This window comes from Pararge aegeria, chromosome 3 (genome assembly GCF_905163445.1).
Source record: "Pararge aegeria chromosome 3, ilParAegt1.1, whole genome shotgun sequence".
NCBI classification, from domain to species: Eukaryota; Metazoa; Arthropoda; class Insecta; order Lepidoptera; family Nymphalidae; genus Pararge; species Pararge aegeria.
The window spans coordinates 20354059-20368654 of record NC_053182.1 but is presented as its reverse complement, the minus strand read 5'-3'; the positions used below and the strand labels follow the sequence as shown (position 1 = coordinate 20368654).

Here is a 14596-nt window from a genome sequence, read left to right as displayed (position 1 = left end):
AATTAAAAACTCCCATAACTCCGAAAAGTCAGTAGTGCGGGTGGTGGATGCCGGGGCTCGAACTCGGTCTCCACGAAATGAAGTCCGAAGCCTTTCCCACTTGGCAATCACTGCTTCCTTCCATAGCTGATATACTGAACGCAAATAAATTTTCAGAGGACATAATGGAGTTACGTTGTCCCTGATTGCAGTAAGAGGGTTTTATTAACGGCAAGGTGACAAATTATAAGGACCGCCAAGTGGATGGCTTTATGCAACTTTTATAATTTATAGTGGGTGTACTACCATCGCTTAAGGCAATAGTTTAAAATGGCGTACATTGACGTCCAAGTTTGTTTGTTCATTTACTTGAATGCGCTAATCTCTGGAACTACTAATAAATTCAATCATGCAGCAGAAAAATATAACAGGTGCTTAACATAATCAGCTACTACCGTATTCCTAAATCTATCGTTCACGTGGATCAAAAATCGGATAGTTGAAAGGGGATTTCGATGTTCGATGTTTAAAAAAACACTGTGTGTGTTCTCCTAATTTTTTTTTATATTTAAATAATAAATATACTACGACACTACACACATCGCCATCAAGCCCCAAAGTAAGCATAGCTTGTGTTATGGGTAGGTACTGAGATGACAGATGAATATTTTTCATGAATATAATACACAGTGGCGTGCACTTCATACATGCACAAAAGCACTGCATAGGGTATGTTGTATTACTCATAAAGGGGAAGGATTTTCCCAGTTTATGCCATTTTCCTTCTTTATGCATACCCTGGTCAAAAACCCTGTGCAAGAAAAACGTTCCAGTAGTGGGAATGAAAAGCAAACATTTTCCAGTAGTGGGAATCGAACCCAAGGCCTTGGCCTCCGAAAGCAGGGTCGCTGCAAACTGCCGCCAATCGGCCGTCATATATACTTCGGTTGTATAATATACTTCGGTATTGCTCATAAACCTAACCGTGCATAGGTAATGTTTAGTTTGGCCCTCGGGAACGGTTCCCGGTTGCTTTCCAATTGGTTCTGTATAGTATTTTATGTTTTTTATATGGCGCTCGTTGCCTGCTGATACAATTGAATAAAATATTATTCGATTAAATGCATAGATAGGGTTTTCAAACGACTCAATTTAATATTAACTGTACAAGACAGGATTTACTTGATTAGTTCCAACTTTAAGGAAGCTCGCATTTCACTGCGTGATTATGTTACGTGACTCACTGTCGCGGTGCGCCATCCCGCGTCCCGGCACTTGCGCGCGCGCAGTCGCCGCTGCACTCCGCCGCTCGACGTGCCCGATCCCGCTGGGTGAGATGCTAGCACGTATTTTCCATACAAATCATATTAAATCTTAAGTTAAGGCCTTTCAGAAAACGGCTTAAAGAATTTGTAATTGAAGCAACACTATGGCGTTTCCCTTAAGCTGTCCGCAAACAGACAGTATTATTGACACTTTAAATATTGAGAATATTTGTTACCATTACTAAAATTCTTCAATACACCAAGAAAATTTGGGGCTATTATTGACTATTGTCAATATAAATGCGGAATATTAATGATATCACGGTTTTTACAAATCTCCTGCAAACCGTTTGTTTTCCTGGGATAATAAACTCTGTGCAAAAAATCAAGTTGATTGGTTAGTCAAAAGTCAAAGTCAAAGTCAAATATTTCTTGGGCATGAGGCAAACAAACATACACACATTCACGTTTATAATATTAGTCAGGATTTAATTCATCATAAGCATATAACTACGCTCAATTCGGACTATCCGTATGGGGCAAACGATGACGAGTTTTGGCTATTTATTAAAATCTTAATCTATATATCTAAGAGAAAGTTGTGTTAGTTACACCATTTATAACTAAAGAACGGCTGGATCAATTTTTATGGTATTTGATATTCTGGATTATTCTTAGTCCGGAATAGGATAAAAAGTATTAAAATATAGTATTCATAAAAAAATTGTTTGACGGTACGAAGTTCGCTGGGACAGCTAGTATGAAATAAACTATAAAAGTGTTTGAAATTTTTTTTTTAGGATTTGTTGTTTAACCAATGATTGTTCTTTCACGCAGCGCTACTACATAATTTATGACATTAGTGTAATGAAAAAGTAAAACAGCATAAACGAATTGAAACTAAACTAGTATTATACTATTTTATTTATTTACTAGCACCGCGCGACTTCGTTTTCGAATGAGCCAAGTTCAAAAAGTAGTCGTGTTTTCGCAGACGGTTTTATAGAACTTTAAAAAACAATTACGACATACTTACTACTTATTTCCGTCGTTTGGCGTAACGTTTACCGTTCACGCATCGCACGCAACGGATTCTCTCAAAAATGTATATTTCTTGTCGTAGCGTGATGTTATACAGCCTTAATTGATACTACCAATCCAAATAAAAATCGAAACAGCATTTCAGATGAGATAAGCGCGTTCTACAAAACAAACTTAAAAGCTTGATAATACTTCAACTATGCCTATCTAAAAAAACCACGTCAATCTAAAACTCCTTTGCGCGGATTTTGTAAGACAAATGCGGAAAAAATAGCGATGCTATCCTGTAGGAGCAGTTTGCTTTTCCGGGATAAAAAGAAGCCTATGAGCTATTCCAGGATGGTACGCATGCATTCGATCGTTGTCCTATATGCCTTGCGATTTGTTATCTGTGAAGAATTATGTTCTGATCTCCGACAATATTCATCAGATCTTCATTAAAGTTAGACAATACATGCTTGGTAGTATACACTGTCAAATAAAAAAGAATCACTATAATCTGTGCAAATTTCACGGACATATGAAGTAAAATTGATAAAAATGTTCATCCCATTTGCCGGAGGAAACTTATTGTTTATCGATAAAAAGTATCCTATATGTTGACCCGGGATATCAGCTACTATTCCAAATTTTACTTCAATCCGTTCAGTAGTTTTCACGTGATGCCCGGACAGACAGACAGACACACAGACAAAAATTAAATAAAAATCTGTTTTGGACTCAGTATCGATTATAAAACATCCCCCGGTCAAAATTTTCAAAATATATTAAATGTACAGAAATCTTCCCGTTACAGTTTTATTATAAGTATAGATAGATAGATTTCATTAGACCGTGATCGAGAAAGTGTCAAGAAATAGACCACAATCTCACATCATGGAAAGTGTAGGTGTGAACTAAGATGGGACGCGCTTGTTTAGAAGATGCCTATTCACTCTTGTTTTAAAGATACCCAGGTTGTAAGAATTAGGAAACACAGAACTCAAACTACAATCAAAGTTCCGTCCTTAATAATTATTAAATATACAATTGCATTAGGTTTTTGAAGAAACGAAAAGCAAACTCAGTCGAAATGACAGTGAAGAAGAGGCCGTCGGATCTGACCAGCTTGGAGCGGTTCAACTTGTACTACAGAGAAAAGGAGCCGCCACTGACGTCGGGACAGAAGTGCAGAAGGTTCATATGGAATCCGAAAACAAAGCAGTTCTGTGGCAGGACTGCGTCTAGCTGGTGTGAGTTATCCAATATTTAATTTCTAAGGCATTCCTAATTTTTGTTCGAGCGCAGTGGTCTTCTAAGTAATGATACCGGATCCGATTGCCAGCGGGGGAAATTACGGAATTTATAATTTTTGTTCTATCTGCAGGGCTAGCACTGGACGTAGATAAAAATTATATCCCCCGATTATATCCCCTGGCAAGGGATATAATTTAAGTGTCCACCTGCTAAAGCACAGGAACAGAGAATAGAAGTTTACCCCCTTTTTTATTTTATATATTGTTTGTGCTCTGAGAGTTGATTAAGCTGTTGGAGAAGATAATTTTTTATCCTTTACCCGGGGATATTATTGTCTCCTGCCCATGTTAGCCGTGCTGGTGGCTTTAACCGTGGCTCACCAAAGACATGCCGCTACCATTGAATTGGATCATACAGAAGTCAGAATCCTCATTCAGCCATTATTGTGTCCAAAAATGGTGAAAACGCCCCGCGCACGTCCCACTTTACACCCGCTAAATGTTGCTAGCTCACATACTATTTTCCCATTTTATTGTGAACGCTCAGAATATTTGAGGTAAATAAATACTGTCATCTGCTAGTGTGGTATGAAGTGACCAACCGTTTGTTCGAGAAGCCATTCCAAAGTGGAGTTGTTTTTGATGCTTCAATATTAGTCGTGTACACGGTTTCTGTATGTTCTTAATTTTATGATCGCTAAGCGATTTAGCGTTCCGGTACTGATTTGGGTTATGGGTTTAATTTGAATTGCAATAGCCCTCACTGGTTAGATTAAATACCTCCTTAGATTAAATCATCGGTTAACAGTACCAGAGTAGAGTAGAGATTGCTATCTAGGGATAACTTGTAGTGGAAAAAAACGTACATACTCAAAGGATACAGTAAAAAAGCTTGGTTATGACGATGTCTCCGATTATGAATTTCTGCTATTGAGGAAAAGTTATAGATGCACATATCTACAACAATTAATGATTCAAAAAACAACATTCAGAATTCCATTATTTCGGATGGACCTAATATTATAAGTGTATTTGAAACGTCGAGAAAACCAAATACATCAAACTGGCAAATGTCGCAAAAGTGTGCACTGAGGTATTAACCTCTATATTAATTATAATGTGACGGTTGATCTCCAACAGGTGCAATTGTAAATACCAATATTTGTTGTGATATCGAACTCGATGAAAAGAAAAAAAAGTTCATAGAGACACAAACACATAAATGTATAGGACAGAGTGAGATAGAAAACATTATACATTTTTTACCTATTCTAGTTACCATGGAAACTAAATAATAAACTATAAATATATCCTAATAGTTCTGATACTCTACATCCACCTCAATCTCTCGTAGGCTACTTTTCAGAAGTTACACTTCTGCCCTGTGTGAATAAATTGCACAGGATATTTTTGTATGTTGTTTTCTTACGCCTAACTAACCAAACAATCTACTTGTCTTTTGGCATAGAGTTAATTGACAGGACGGAGAGTAACATAGGCTACTTTTTATCCCGGAAACAAACAGTTCCTGGATTTGTAAAAAAATCCCTAAAAACGCGGACGAGGATCCAGCCAACACCTAGTATTTTCATAATATTAGTAAGGATAGCGGATAAAATAAATAGAGAAGGCACTTTTTGATCCCCAGACCACAGAATTAAGAACATACAGAACCCGTGTCATCATCATAGTATCAACCTATTACCAGCACGGGTCTCCTCCCACAGTGAGAAGGGGTTACGGCTCTAGTCCACCACGCTGGCCCAGTGTGGATTGATGGACTGCACTGTCTTTGAGAACATTATGTAGAACTCTGAGGCATGCAGGTTTCCTCACGATGTTTTCGTTCATCATTGAAGCTAGGATATTTTAATTAATTAAAACACACATAAATTAGAATTTGGAGGTGGGATTCGAACTCTGCCCCACGAATGTGAGGTCGAGCTCCTGCCCACACGACCAATATTGAATCATCAAAAACAACTTGAGAATGATTTTTCGAACAAACGGTTAGCCACCTCTTACCACCATTTAGCAGTTGACAGTAATTATTTTACCTCTAATGTTCTAAACGTTAACCATAAAATAGGAAAAAGTGTGCGAGCTAGCAACATTCCGCGGGTGTAAAGGGAGACGTGCGCGGGCGTTTTCACTGTTTTTGGACACAGTATCTCTTGTTTTGTTTGTTTACCTACCTTCATTTTAATGTATATTGTTATGGTTATTTTAATTATAATGGAAGAGCGGAGTTTTCTGACAGGGTAGTAATACTACTATTAAAAGAAGGCTTCAGCGATATATTGATACCATTTTGTTTCTCACCGAAATAAACTATTTTAATTTTTATTTTTTATACACTGCATACAATAATAGCTGAATTAGGATTCTGTATGTTCTTAATTCAAAGCACCAAAGATTTTTATCAAAAAAAATACCCCACACTCTCGAACTAAGTCATAATAAATATGTTTTATCGCATAGTTAAGACTTGTTTATCGGTAGGTCGGAATGAAAGCGGAATAGTACAGTTTATATGTGTAGCCGAGGGTCAGTCCGCATTCCGGCTGAGCCCACGGCAGCGGGAGTGCGGCAGGAAGTCGCAATGAGCTCATTGAGGCAATGGTTCAATTCCCGCGCGGCTTCCTGCCGCGGCCGCGTCTTGGTCACCTTGGATGCACGGTACTTGCGATGTTACATAACCGAGTGCGGACAACGAAGCTCCAGTGTCTTTGTCTCCTTTTTATAGTGAGCCATTAACTGTAATCTGTTAAGTCAGATGGTAGACAAAAGGTAGCAAAGTTAACTTTTTGAAGAAATATAGAATATACATTTATTCATGTTAAGCGTTACAAACGCATGATTACCTATGTTGAAACAGCTAGGCTTGTTTATTTCGCATACTTTCACAGTATTATTTCCTATGGGATCTTGTTGTGGGGGAAAGCTGCAGGTATTGAAAGTATATTTATACTACAGAAAAGAGCAATACATAAACTTGGATCACGCGAATCGCTTCGCGACAAATTTAAACAGATAGGTACCTATACTTACAGTAGCTTCGCAATATATTAATAATTATATAGTCTTTGTGAGACAAAATATTACTCTTTATAAACAAAAAGCTGATATTAACAATCGACTTACCAGAAACGGACATAAATTAGTGATATCTGCATATCGTCTGCGAAAGGTGCAGAACTAATTTGTGGGGTTGCGCTTTTACAACATGATCAATTCTTGACCTACCAATACATACATTTAAAAAATGTTTAAAAACACATCTAAAACAGCAAGGTTACTATATATTGATGAATTCCTTAATGACAAAGTAGACTGAAAGCAGCCAGCTTCGCTCTCATCGCCCGCAAGATAGAAAAATGATTGTAAATGTTGATGTTAAAAAAGAGCAACTACTGAGTTTTTTGCCGGCTCTTCTCGGTACAATCTGCTTTCCGAACCGGTGACGGTCACTACAAACATACATACCTGACGTTTCAAAAGTGCTTAAAGTAGGCCTACTTGAAATAAATGAATTTTGAATTTAAACAGTAGTTACATCTTACAATAATATTAACAGAATGTCTGTGTGTAACACCTCAGGATGTATATTAGCTCAGCGGGCTCAGCATTTGCCATGCATTATAGTTGCTGTGAGAGAGCTGAGACCCGAGTGACGTTACAGAAAATTAAATAGATTAAAAAAAAAAAAAAATTAAGTAAAGTGAAGCACAGGTTATTTCCATTAAAGTGATAAAAGCAGCAAAATTATGATTAGAAAAATAATAAAAAAACAAAAATAAAGTAAATTACATTATAAATAAATAAAATGGTGTAAGTATAATTTTTGCTAACGAAATGATTGTGGGTAGTAAAAAGTAACTCTGTAAATCCGCACAAAAGTCCAAAGATGAAAAATTTTACATTTTTTTTTTTGCATTTTCACAGAACGCTTATATTGGAATTTGGTATCATTATTATACCTTTCCAGTGCTTGCCCACTATTTCACAGGAGAGAGGGAATCAGAGCGTTGACCCACCACGCAGCTCCAATGCGAGTTGGCGGAACGACTATTATCTCATGTTACTGATTATATCCGGGACCGATACGACGGCCTTACGTGGCATTGAGTGTACGCCAATTTCTCGTAGTAATTGGAATTTGAAGGGTTTAGTTGCCGGTGTGATTTATGCACATGTAGCTTTGTTTGGTGCACACAGGGCGGTACTTTGTAGGACGTATTTCTTGCATGCCCTGCCGACTCTTGCTCTTTATATGCGATGGGTATTTACTAACGGGTACGTCAATTATTTAAATATTAAAAAAATGCAGAAAATTTCAATTCAAATTCTAAGATTCATACATTCTAAACGTATTTTTCGATTATTGTTAGGTTATGGTGATAACCTCATTGGTTAACCTAAAACTAAAGCTACGAGGGTTACAAACGCACCCAGGTGTAAGAAGAGCTCACAACAAACTTAGCCGGGTTTTTTTTTTGTTATCACCATCTCACAGTCAAATAACTAGCTATGAAGTTAGAGCAATTCATACCCAAGCTTTCTTATTGTTTACGTAATCCTTCAACATTGTAATAGGAATTTTCCAAAAACTTGCTTTTTATGTAACCTTCGAACTTATTGAGAGACATCTCAAAGATTTCATTGAGTAATAGTATATAATATAAGACATAGAAGCCGAAAAGCCGGGCTTGTGATTTAATAAATATCTCTTTTAAATTTTGCTCGACTACTCCGAAATGCAATTCATAAAATAATAAATAAATATACTACGACAATACACACATTGCCATCTAGCCTCAAAGTAAGCGTAGCTTGTGGTTCTAAGATGACTGATGAATATTTTTTCATGAATAATGTACATAAATACTTATAATATACATATATAAACACCCAGACACTGAAAAACAGTCATGTTCATCACACAAACATTTTCCAGTGGTGGGAATCGAACCCACGGCCTTGGACTTAGAAAGCAGGGTCGCTGCCCACTACGTCAAATTGTACAGTATTGATTGTTTTAACATTTATATTTTTTCCCCTTCGCAGCCAAAATCTCCTTATTTTACTTCATCTTCTACGCCGCTCTTGCCATCCTCGTCGCGATTTGCATGTGGACATTCCTTCAACTGCTGGACGCGCGGCAGCCCAAATGGCAGCTGGAAGGTTCCATCATCGGCACCAACCCTGGGCTGGGCTTCAGGCCAACGCCACCTGAAGTGGCCAGCAGCGTCATCTGGTACAAAGGAAACGATCCTGCCAACTATCAGTTTTGGGTTAAAGAGCTATCAACTTTTTTAAAATGTAAGTACCATAACTGACTAACTGTCGCAACTGTCAACTATCAACTGTCTGTGTGGACTTTTGTAAGCACTGAGATCTCAACCGAAGGACGTCCACTGATGGACACAGGAATTTTGTAGGGATTTCAAAACGTTATGATTTTGTGCCATTTGTAGATCATAATTTTTTTGAGACTTAGCTCATCCGGGGAAGTATTACAGCCGTGCTTTTTTCTATCGCAAAGCAGCGTTGCTTTGATTCGGTCTGAAGGGCGACATAATATTAGGATTAACACCTACGCTTAAGTTTGACAGATCCAAACGTAGCGTGATCAGTACGTGTTTTTTGCATGCTATCACTTGTGTACTAAATGTGTAATGAAAAATAAACTATTTAATAAATACACTGACTGACTGATATACACACCGATGGTCGCACATTGCCATCATCATCTTGTACTCCACTAAATTGTACTCTCTTGCTCTGTATTTATATCCCTGTAACAACTTTTTTTCTTTGGTGTACAATAAAAATGTATTCATTAATTAATTCATTCATTCATCTTTATCACCATTAACGGCCCACTACAGAGCACGGGTCTCTCACAATGTGAAGGGGTTAAGACCGTAGTCCACAACGTTGGCCCAGTGCGAATTGGTGGACTCCACACACCTTTTGAGAACATTATAGAGAACTTACAGGCATGCAGGTTTCCTCACGATGTTTTCCTTTACTGTTGAAGCTAGTGATATTTTGAATGCTTAGAACGCACATAGCTATGAAAAGTTAGAGGTGCGTGCTGAGTTTCGCACTCGGCATTGCTGTAATTCCTGTCTACGAAGGTTGCCGGTAAGAGATTGCTATAAGTCAACCTTTGTATGTCTACATTGTTTGCTGTATACTCCTTACTGTTTCTTTTCCTGTATGTTAGATGTGCGATAAAGTTTTTCTTTTTCTTCTCCGGCTCCTCGACACTGACGTCGGTTGTCTGGTCACTAGGCTATCACCGCTTCATAACCCTCACTCCGCATAAAAATATTTCGAAATCTCCAATACAGTTTCATGCACAACCAATTACACTCCTGGCATAGCTTTCCGAACTTTCCGCCTCCGCCCGGCTATACTGTTCAAACCTACAAGGTTTTCAGTAATGGATGACATAAACGCATAAATTAAACTAGTAGGTCCAGCGTGAATTCTGCACAGGAACTCCATACGTATGTCCTAAGTGAGCAATTACCAATGGAAGGATATTAATGTCATAGCGAATGCCCAGAGCAGATGATATAGCACGGAAATTTTTATAATCTTACATAACTTAAATCAAGCTTGGTATCTTTTGAAGTTTTTTTTTTGTAATAGGCCTTAAACTTTGAACTTTGCTTATTGTCTGTGGACACTAATTTGTTGAAACATTTTTTTCCCAGTACTGATCATGTACTTATACTGAAACACCATCACAGGTGTTTCAGGTCATCACTTACTATCGGCACCAGATGAGATTGCAGTCAAGGGCTAACTTTTAGTGGAATACAAAAAAAAACTGAAAACAGCTACTGGTTTCTATTAAGGGATAAAAAGTTTACTACGTCCTCGGTGTCACAAGCTATCTCTGTGCAAAATTTTAACTAAGATCAGACCAGCAATTGAGCCAAAAATCGACCAGTGAGGTAGTTAATTAAAAATCTTCAATTACTAACAATCATAAAGCATATATTATTAAATAAGTACTAATATTATAAAAGCGAAAGCTGATGCATATTTTGGCTCAACAGCAAGGTTCTTTGACAAGAATGAGATTTTCGGAATATTTTTATACGGGATCAGTCAACATGTAAAGTAAGTTATATTGCCGACAAACTGTATTTTAGTTTAGCAGACTGTGTTTAAGTGTAAAGTATGTACAAGTGTAGAAAAAAAATAATCATTTTACAGCTTATAAACGGGATGCTAACAAGTCCGGCGCGGGTCAGAACATCCACAATTGCGACTTCAAGCTTCCTCCACCAGCTGGCAAAGTCTGTGACGTGGACGTCAACGCCTGGAGTCCCTGCATCGAGGAGAACGGCTTCGCCTACCACAAGTCAACGCCTTGCATCTTCCTAAAGCTTAACAAGATATTCGGATGGAAACCAGCGTTCTACAACAGTTCTGATCTCTTGCCCGCAGCTATGCCTGATGACTTGAAGGACCATATTAAGAATATGACTGCTTTTGATAAGAATTATGTGAGTTCTCTGTTTTGGTTATTAGATAATCCATACTACTATAAATTGTTTGTTTGTCCTTACGTTACATCCTAACTAAGCAACCGATAGACTTGAAATAGAATTAGATGAAAGCACGCAGAGTAATAAAGGCTACTTTTTATTCCAGGAGAAGAAACTATTCTCACGGGATTCGTACAAAAACTCGAACAAGTATTATTTACGGTTTTTTACGAAGGACACGGGCAAAAGCTACCGAAGTAATAAATGTATTTCTCAAGTTATTACATTAGACGTGTTTTATAATATTAAAACTATGCCTATTTAAAAAACCACGTCAATGTAAAACTCCTTTGCACAGATTTTGAAAGACAATTGCGAAAAAAAAGCGATGCTATCTTGTAGGAGCTGTTTACTTTTTAGGGATAAAAAGAAGCCTATGAGCTATTCCAGACTATATTGTATGTCTCTGCCAAATTTCAGCCCAATCGGTTTATTCGTTGTGGCGTTAAAGCGAAACAAACATCCACACATCCATTTATACATACAGCCATCCATACATACATCCATCCTCACAATTTTTTTCATTTATAAATAAATAAATAATAAATAAATATACTACGACAATACACATCGCCATCTAGCCCCAAAGTAAGCGTAGCTTGTGTTATGGGTACGAAGATAGCTGTTGAATATTTTTATTAATATAATACACATAAATACTTATAATACACAGATACACTAAAATCAATCTTGTCCATCTCACAAACACTTTCCAGATGTGGGAATCGAAACCACGGCCTAGGACTTAGAAAGCAGGTTCCCTGCCCACTGCGCCAGTCGGCCGTCAATTTATAATATTAGTAGGATGTTATACGCATGCATTCGATCGTTGTCCCATATGCCTTGCGACTTCCTGTTATCTGTGAAGAGTTGTTTCCTTTATCTCCGACAATATTTAATTTTTGATCTTCATTAAAATTAGACAATACATGCTTGATAATATGCACATTCAAATAAAATAAAAATTATTAAAATCGGTTCAAATTTACGGAGCTATGAAGTAAAATTGATAAAAAAACCGGAATATCAAATTTGACCCGGAATATCAAGTACCACTATACCAAATTTTATTTAAATCCGTTCAGTAGTTTTCACGTGATGCCCGGACAGACAGACAGACAGACCTATGTCACCGCACGGCATAAATCACTTTTGTGATATTTAAACTGTTGCTTCTTTTATTTTAGCTGAACATGGTGTGGGTGTCCTGCCAGGGCGAGAACCCCGCGGACAGGGAGAACATCGGCCCCATCCAGTACCTGCCCTACCGGGGCTTCCCGGGGTACTACTTCCCCTACACCAACCAAGAGGGTTACCTGAGTCCTCTAGTCGCTGTACACTTACAAAGACCCAAAAGTAAGTCTTAAAATTGCCATTGTACTTCCATTTTTTTAAGCGGCATCATCGTATTAACGCCCCACTGCTGGGCACCGGTTTCCTCTGTCGTAGGAGATACATATTACTAGCTGTTGCCCGCGACTTCGTCTGCGTTTGTTTTTGTTTTTTTATGTGAAATTAAATTTAGTTGTAGTTCTAAAAAAAATTTATGTTTGGTATTCTTAAAAAAGTGGTGTAGTTTTTAAAAAGTATTTTATCAATTCATATAGTAACAATATTTTAAAAGAACTGTCTGATCAGTCTTGGCTCCATCAATCACTTACAAAGAATAGCAATCGTTAAAGGAAGAATCGAAATCGCATTGTTAGTTGATTCATATGCTAAAAGTTAGCGAAGAACATTTCTAACATGTTTTATTTAGTCCTAGCACTGAAGTCCTCATAAATGTGGCAGCAATTATGTATTCAGTATCGCTAAGCCTTAAATGAGGGGTTTGCTGCTGTCCGCTGAGGACTTCTGTCCTCTATCTCCAACCACATTCATCAGATCTACACAAAGTTTGGGCAAAATTAAACACATATTAAAACCTCTATAGTACAAAAATAATTATTTAAATCGGTCATCATTTGTCGGAGTTATGGTGTAAAATCGTCAAACACTTTCATCTGCTCTCCCAAAGGAACTAAGCTTAATATTGGAATAAAAAGTATCCTATGTTACTTATAGTACTTCCAAGAATATGTGTACAAAGTTTCATGAGGATGTTTCATTAAGTAGTTTTAGTGAAAGCGTAACAAACAAACTAACATTTACATCTATATATATGCGATAGTTACACCATTTATAACTCAAGAACGGCTGGGCCAATTTTTATGATATTTGATTTTTTTGGATTCCTCTTAGACCGGAATAGTATAATAAGTATAAAGATATGACATTCATAAAAAAAAAAAAAAAACATCCGCGGTACGAAGTTCGCCTGGACAGCTAGTTTATAATATTAGTAGATAATATTTATTTAAATATATAGAGGATAATATTTATTTAAATATATTAATAAAACCTATTTTATTGCAGCGGGCATGCTGATTAACATAGAGTGCCGCGCCTGGGCGCACAATATCAAATACGACCGGCATGAGGGCATCGGCTCCGTCCACATCGAGATCATGGTGGAATAAAAAGAACAATCCAACATTAGCTTTATTGTTGTTGAACGCCCGAAATTAATAAAACCAGTAAACATCTTCCTTCATGAAGAAAAAAGGTTTTAGCTTATAAATACCTATAGTTTTTTTTTGTGGAAAATTTGTTTCTAATCGTATATGCACTTATTATTGGGCGATGAAAGAATAAGCGCCTAAAAAGTAGTATTTATAAATCCTTCTACTCCACTGAGTGGAGTTCTTGGCTTTCAAGTGTGAAAGCCAAACCTTCTTGTTTAAAAAAAAACAATCCAGGTAATAAGATCATTATAATATGAACTGTAAAATTTATGAAAGTATTTTTGGTCAAAGCGTCTACAATTCTTTGTAATCTAGGATCCCAAGACTAAAGATCGATGATTTAAAAAAAGAATTATTTTTGTAAAGCGCATATAAAATCAATCCATAGATTATGTCTTTGGTTGTGGATACGCTATTAGTTTCGGGCGGAAGTCATAGCAATCTGTGAACCGTTTTTTAATTTAATTTAATTGTAATTAAATGTTGTTCTTTAATTTTGTTTTACGTTATTTCCGAAAAAAAAACTTTCAAAAAACAGATTTTATAGCCCACTGCGAATTTTTCTTCTACTATGAAAATAAGGACCTTGCATATTAACGTTAATTAACGTCGGAATCAGTGTTTTGGCACACTTCAACTGAGAAGCACCTTTCAAATGTCAGAGCATGAAAAACGTTTTTTTGTAAGGCCTTTATGTTTCAAGATGGAAGTTGGTTCTTTAGAATAACTTTATTTGAAATTTTTAGATTTATTTTGAATAATTAGAATTATAAATAGGTCTAAGTGGGTGTTGCAATCGGACAAGGTAAATTAAATAGTTACATTGCTTTTTAACATTTAATACATATGTTTTTAAATACATTACAAAATTACGTCTTTCTTATATTTTAAAATTATTTACTTAAAACGCACATAACTTAGAAAAGTTGGAGGAGAAAAGG

The 14596-nt window shown here is 36.8% G+C and overlaps 1 protein-coding gene across 1 annotated transcript; it reads left to right on the top strand.

Moving 5' to 3' along the window:
* Positions 1–1254: 1254 nt before the first annotated feature.
* On the top strand, positions 1255–14149 carry LOC120637486 (sodium/potassium-transporting ATPase subunit beta-2-like). The gene is made up of 6 exons (XM_039909351.1): positions 1255–1310; positions 3324–3517; positions 8588–8842; positions 10757–11049; positions 12279–12447; positions 13507–14149. The coding sequence occupies exons 2-6, from the start codon at positions 3358–3360 to the stop codon at positions 13608–13610; spliced, it is 981 nt and encodes a 326-aa protein (XP_039765285.1). The 5' UTR covers positions 1255–1310; positions 3324–3357; the 3' UTR covers positions 13611–14149.
* The last annotated feature ends 447 nt before the right edge of the window (positions 14150–14596 follow it).

Bases quoted from the DNA above. Each gene is read 5' to 3' on its own strand.
- LOC120637486 (XM_039909351.1), top strand. From the start codon at position 3,358: ATGACAGTGAAGAAGAGGCCGTCGGATCTGACCAGCTTGGAGCGGTTC. The intron at 8,843-10,756 runs GTAAGTACCATA...ATCATTTTACAG, and splicing joins GCTATCAACTTTTTTAAAAT to CTTATAAACGGGATGCTAAC. The intron at 11,050-12,278 runs GTGAGTTCTCTG...CTTTTATTTTAG, and splicing joins CTGCTTTTGATAAGAATTAT to CTGAACATGGTGTGGGTGTC.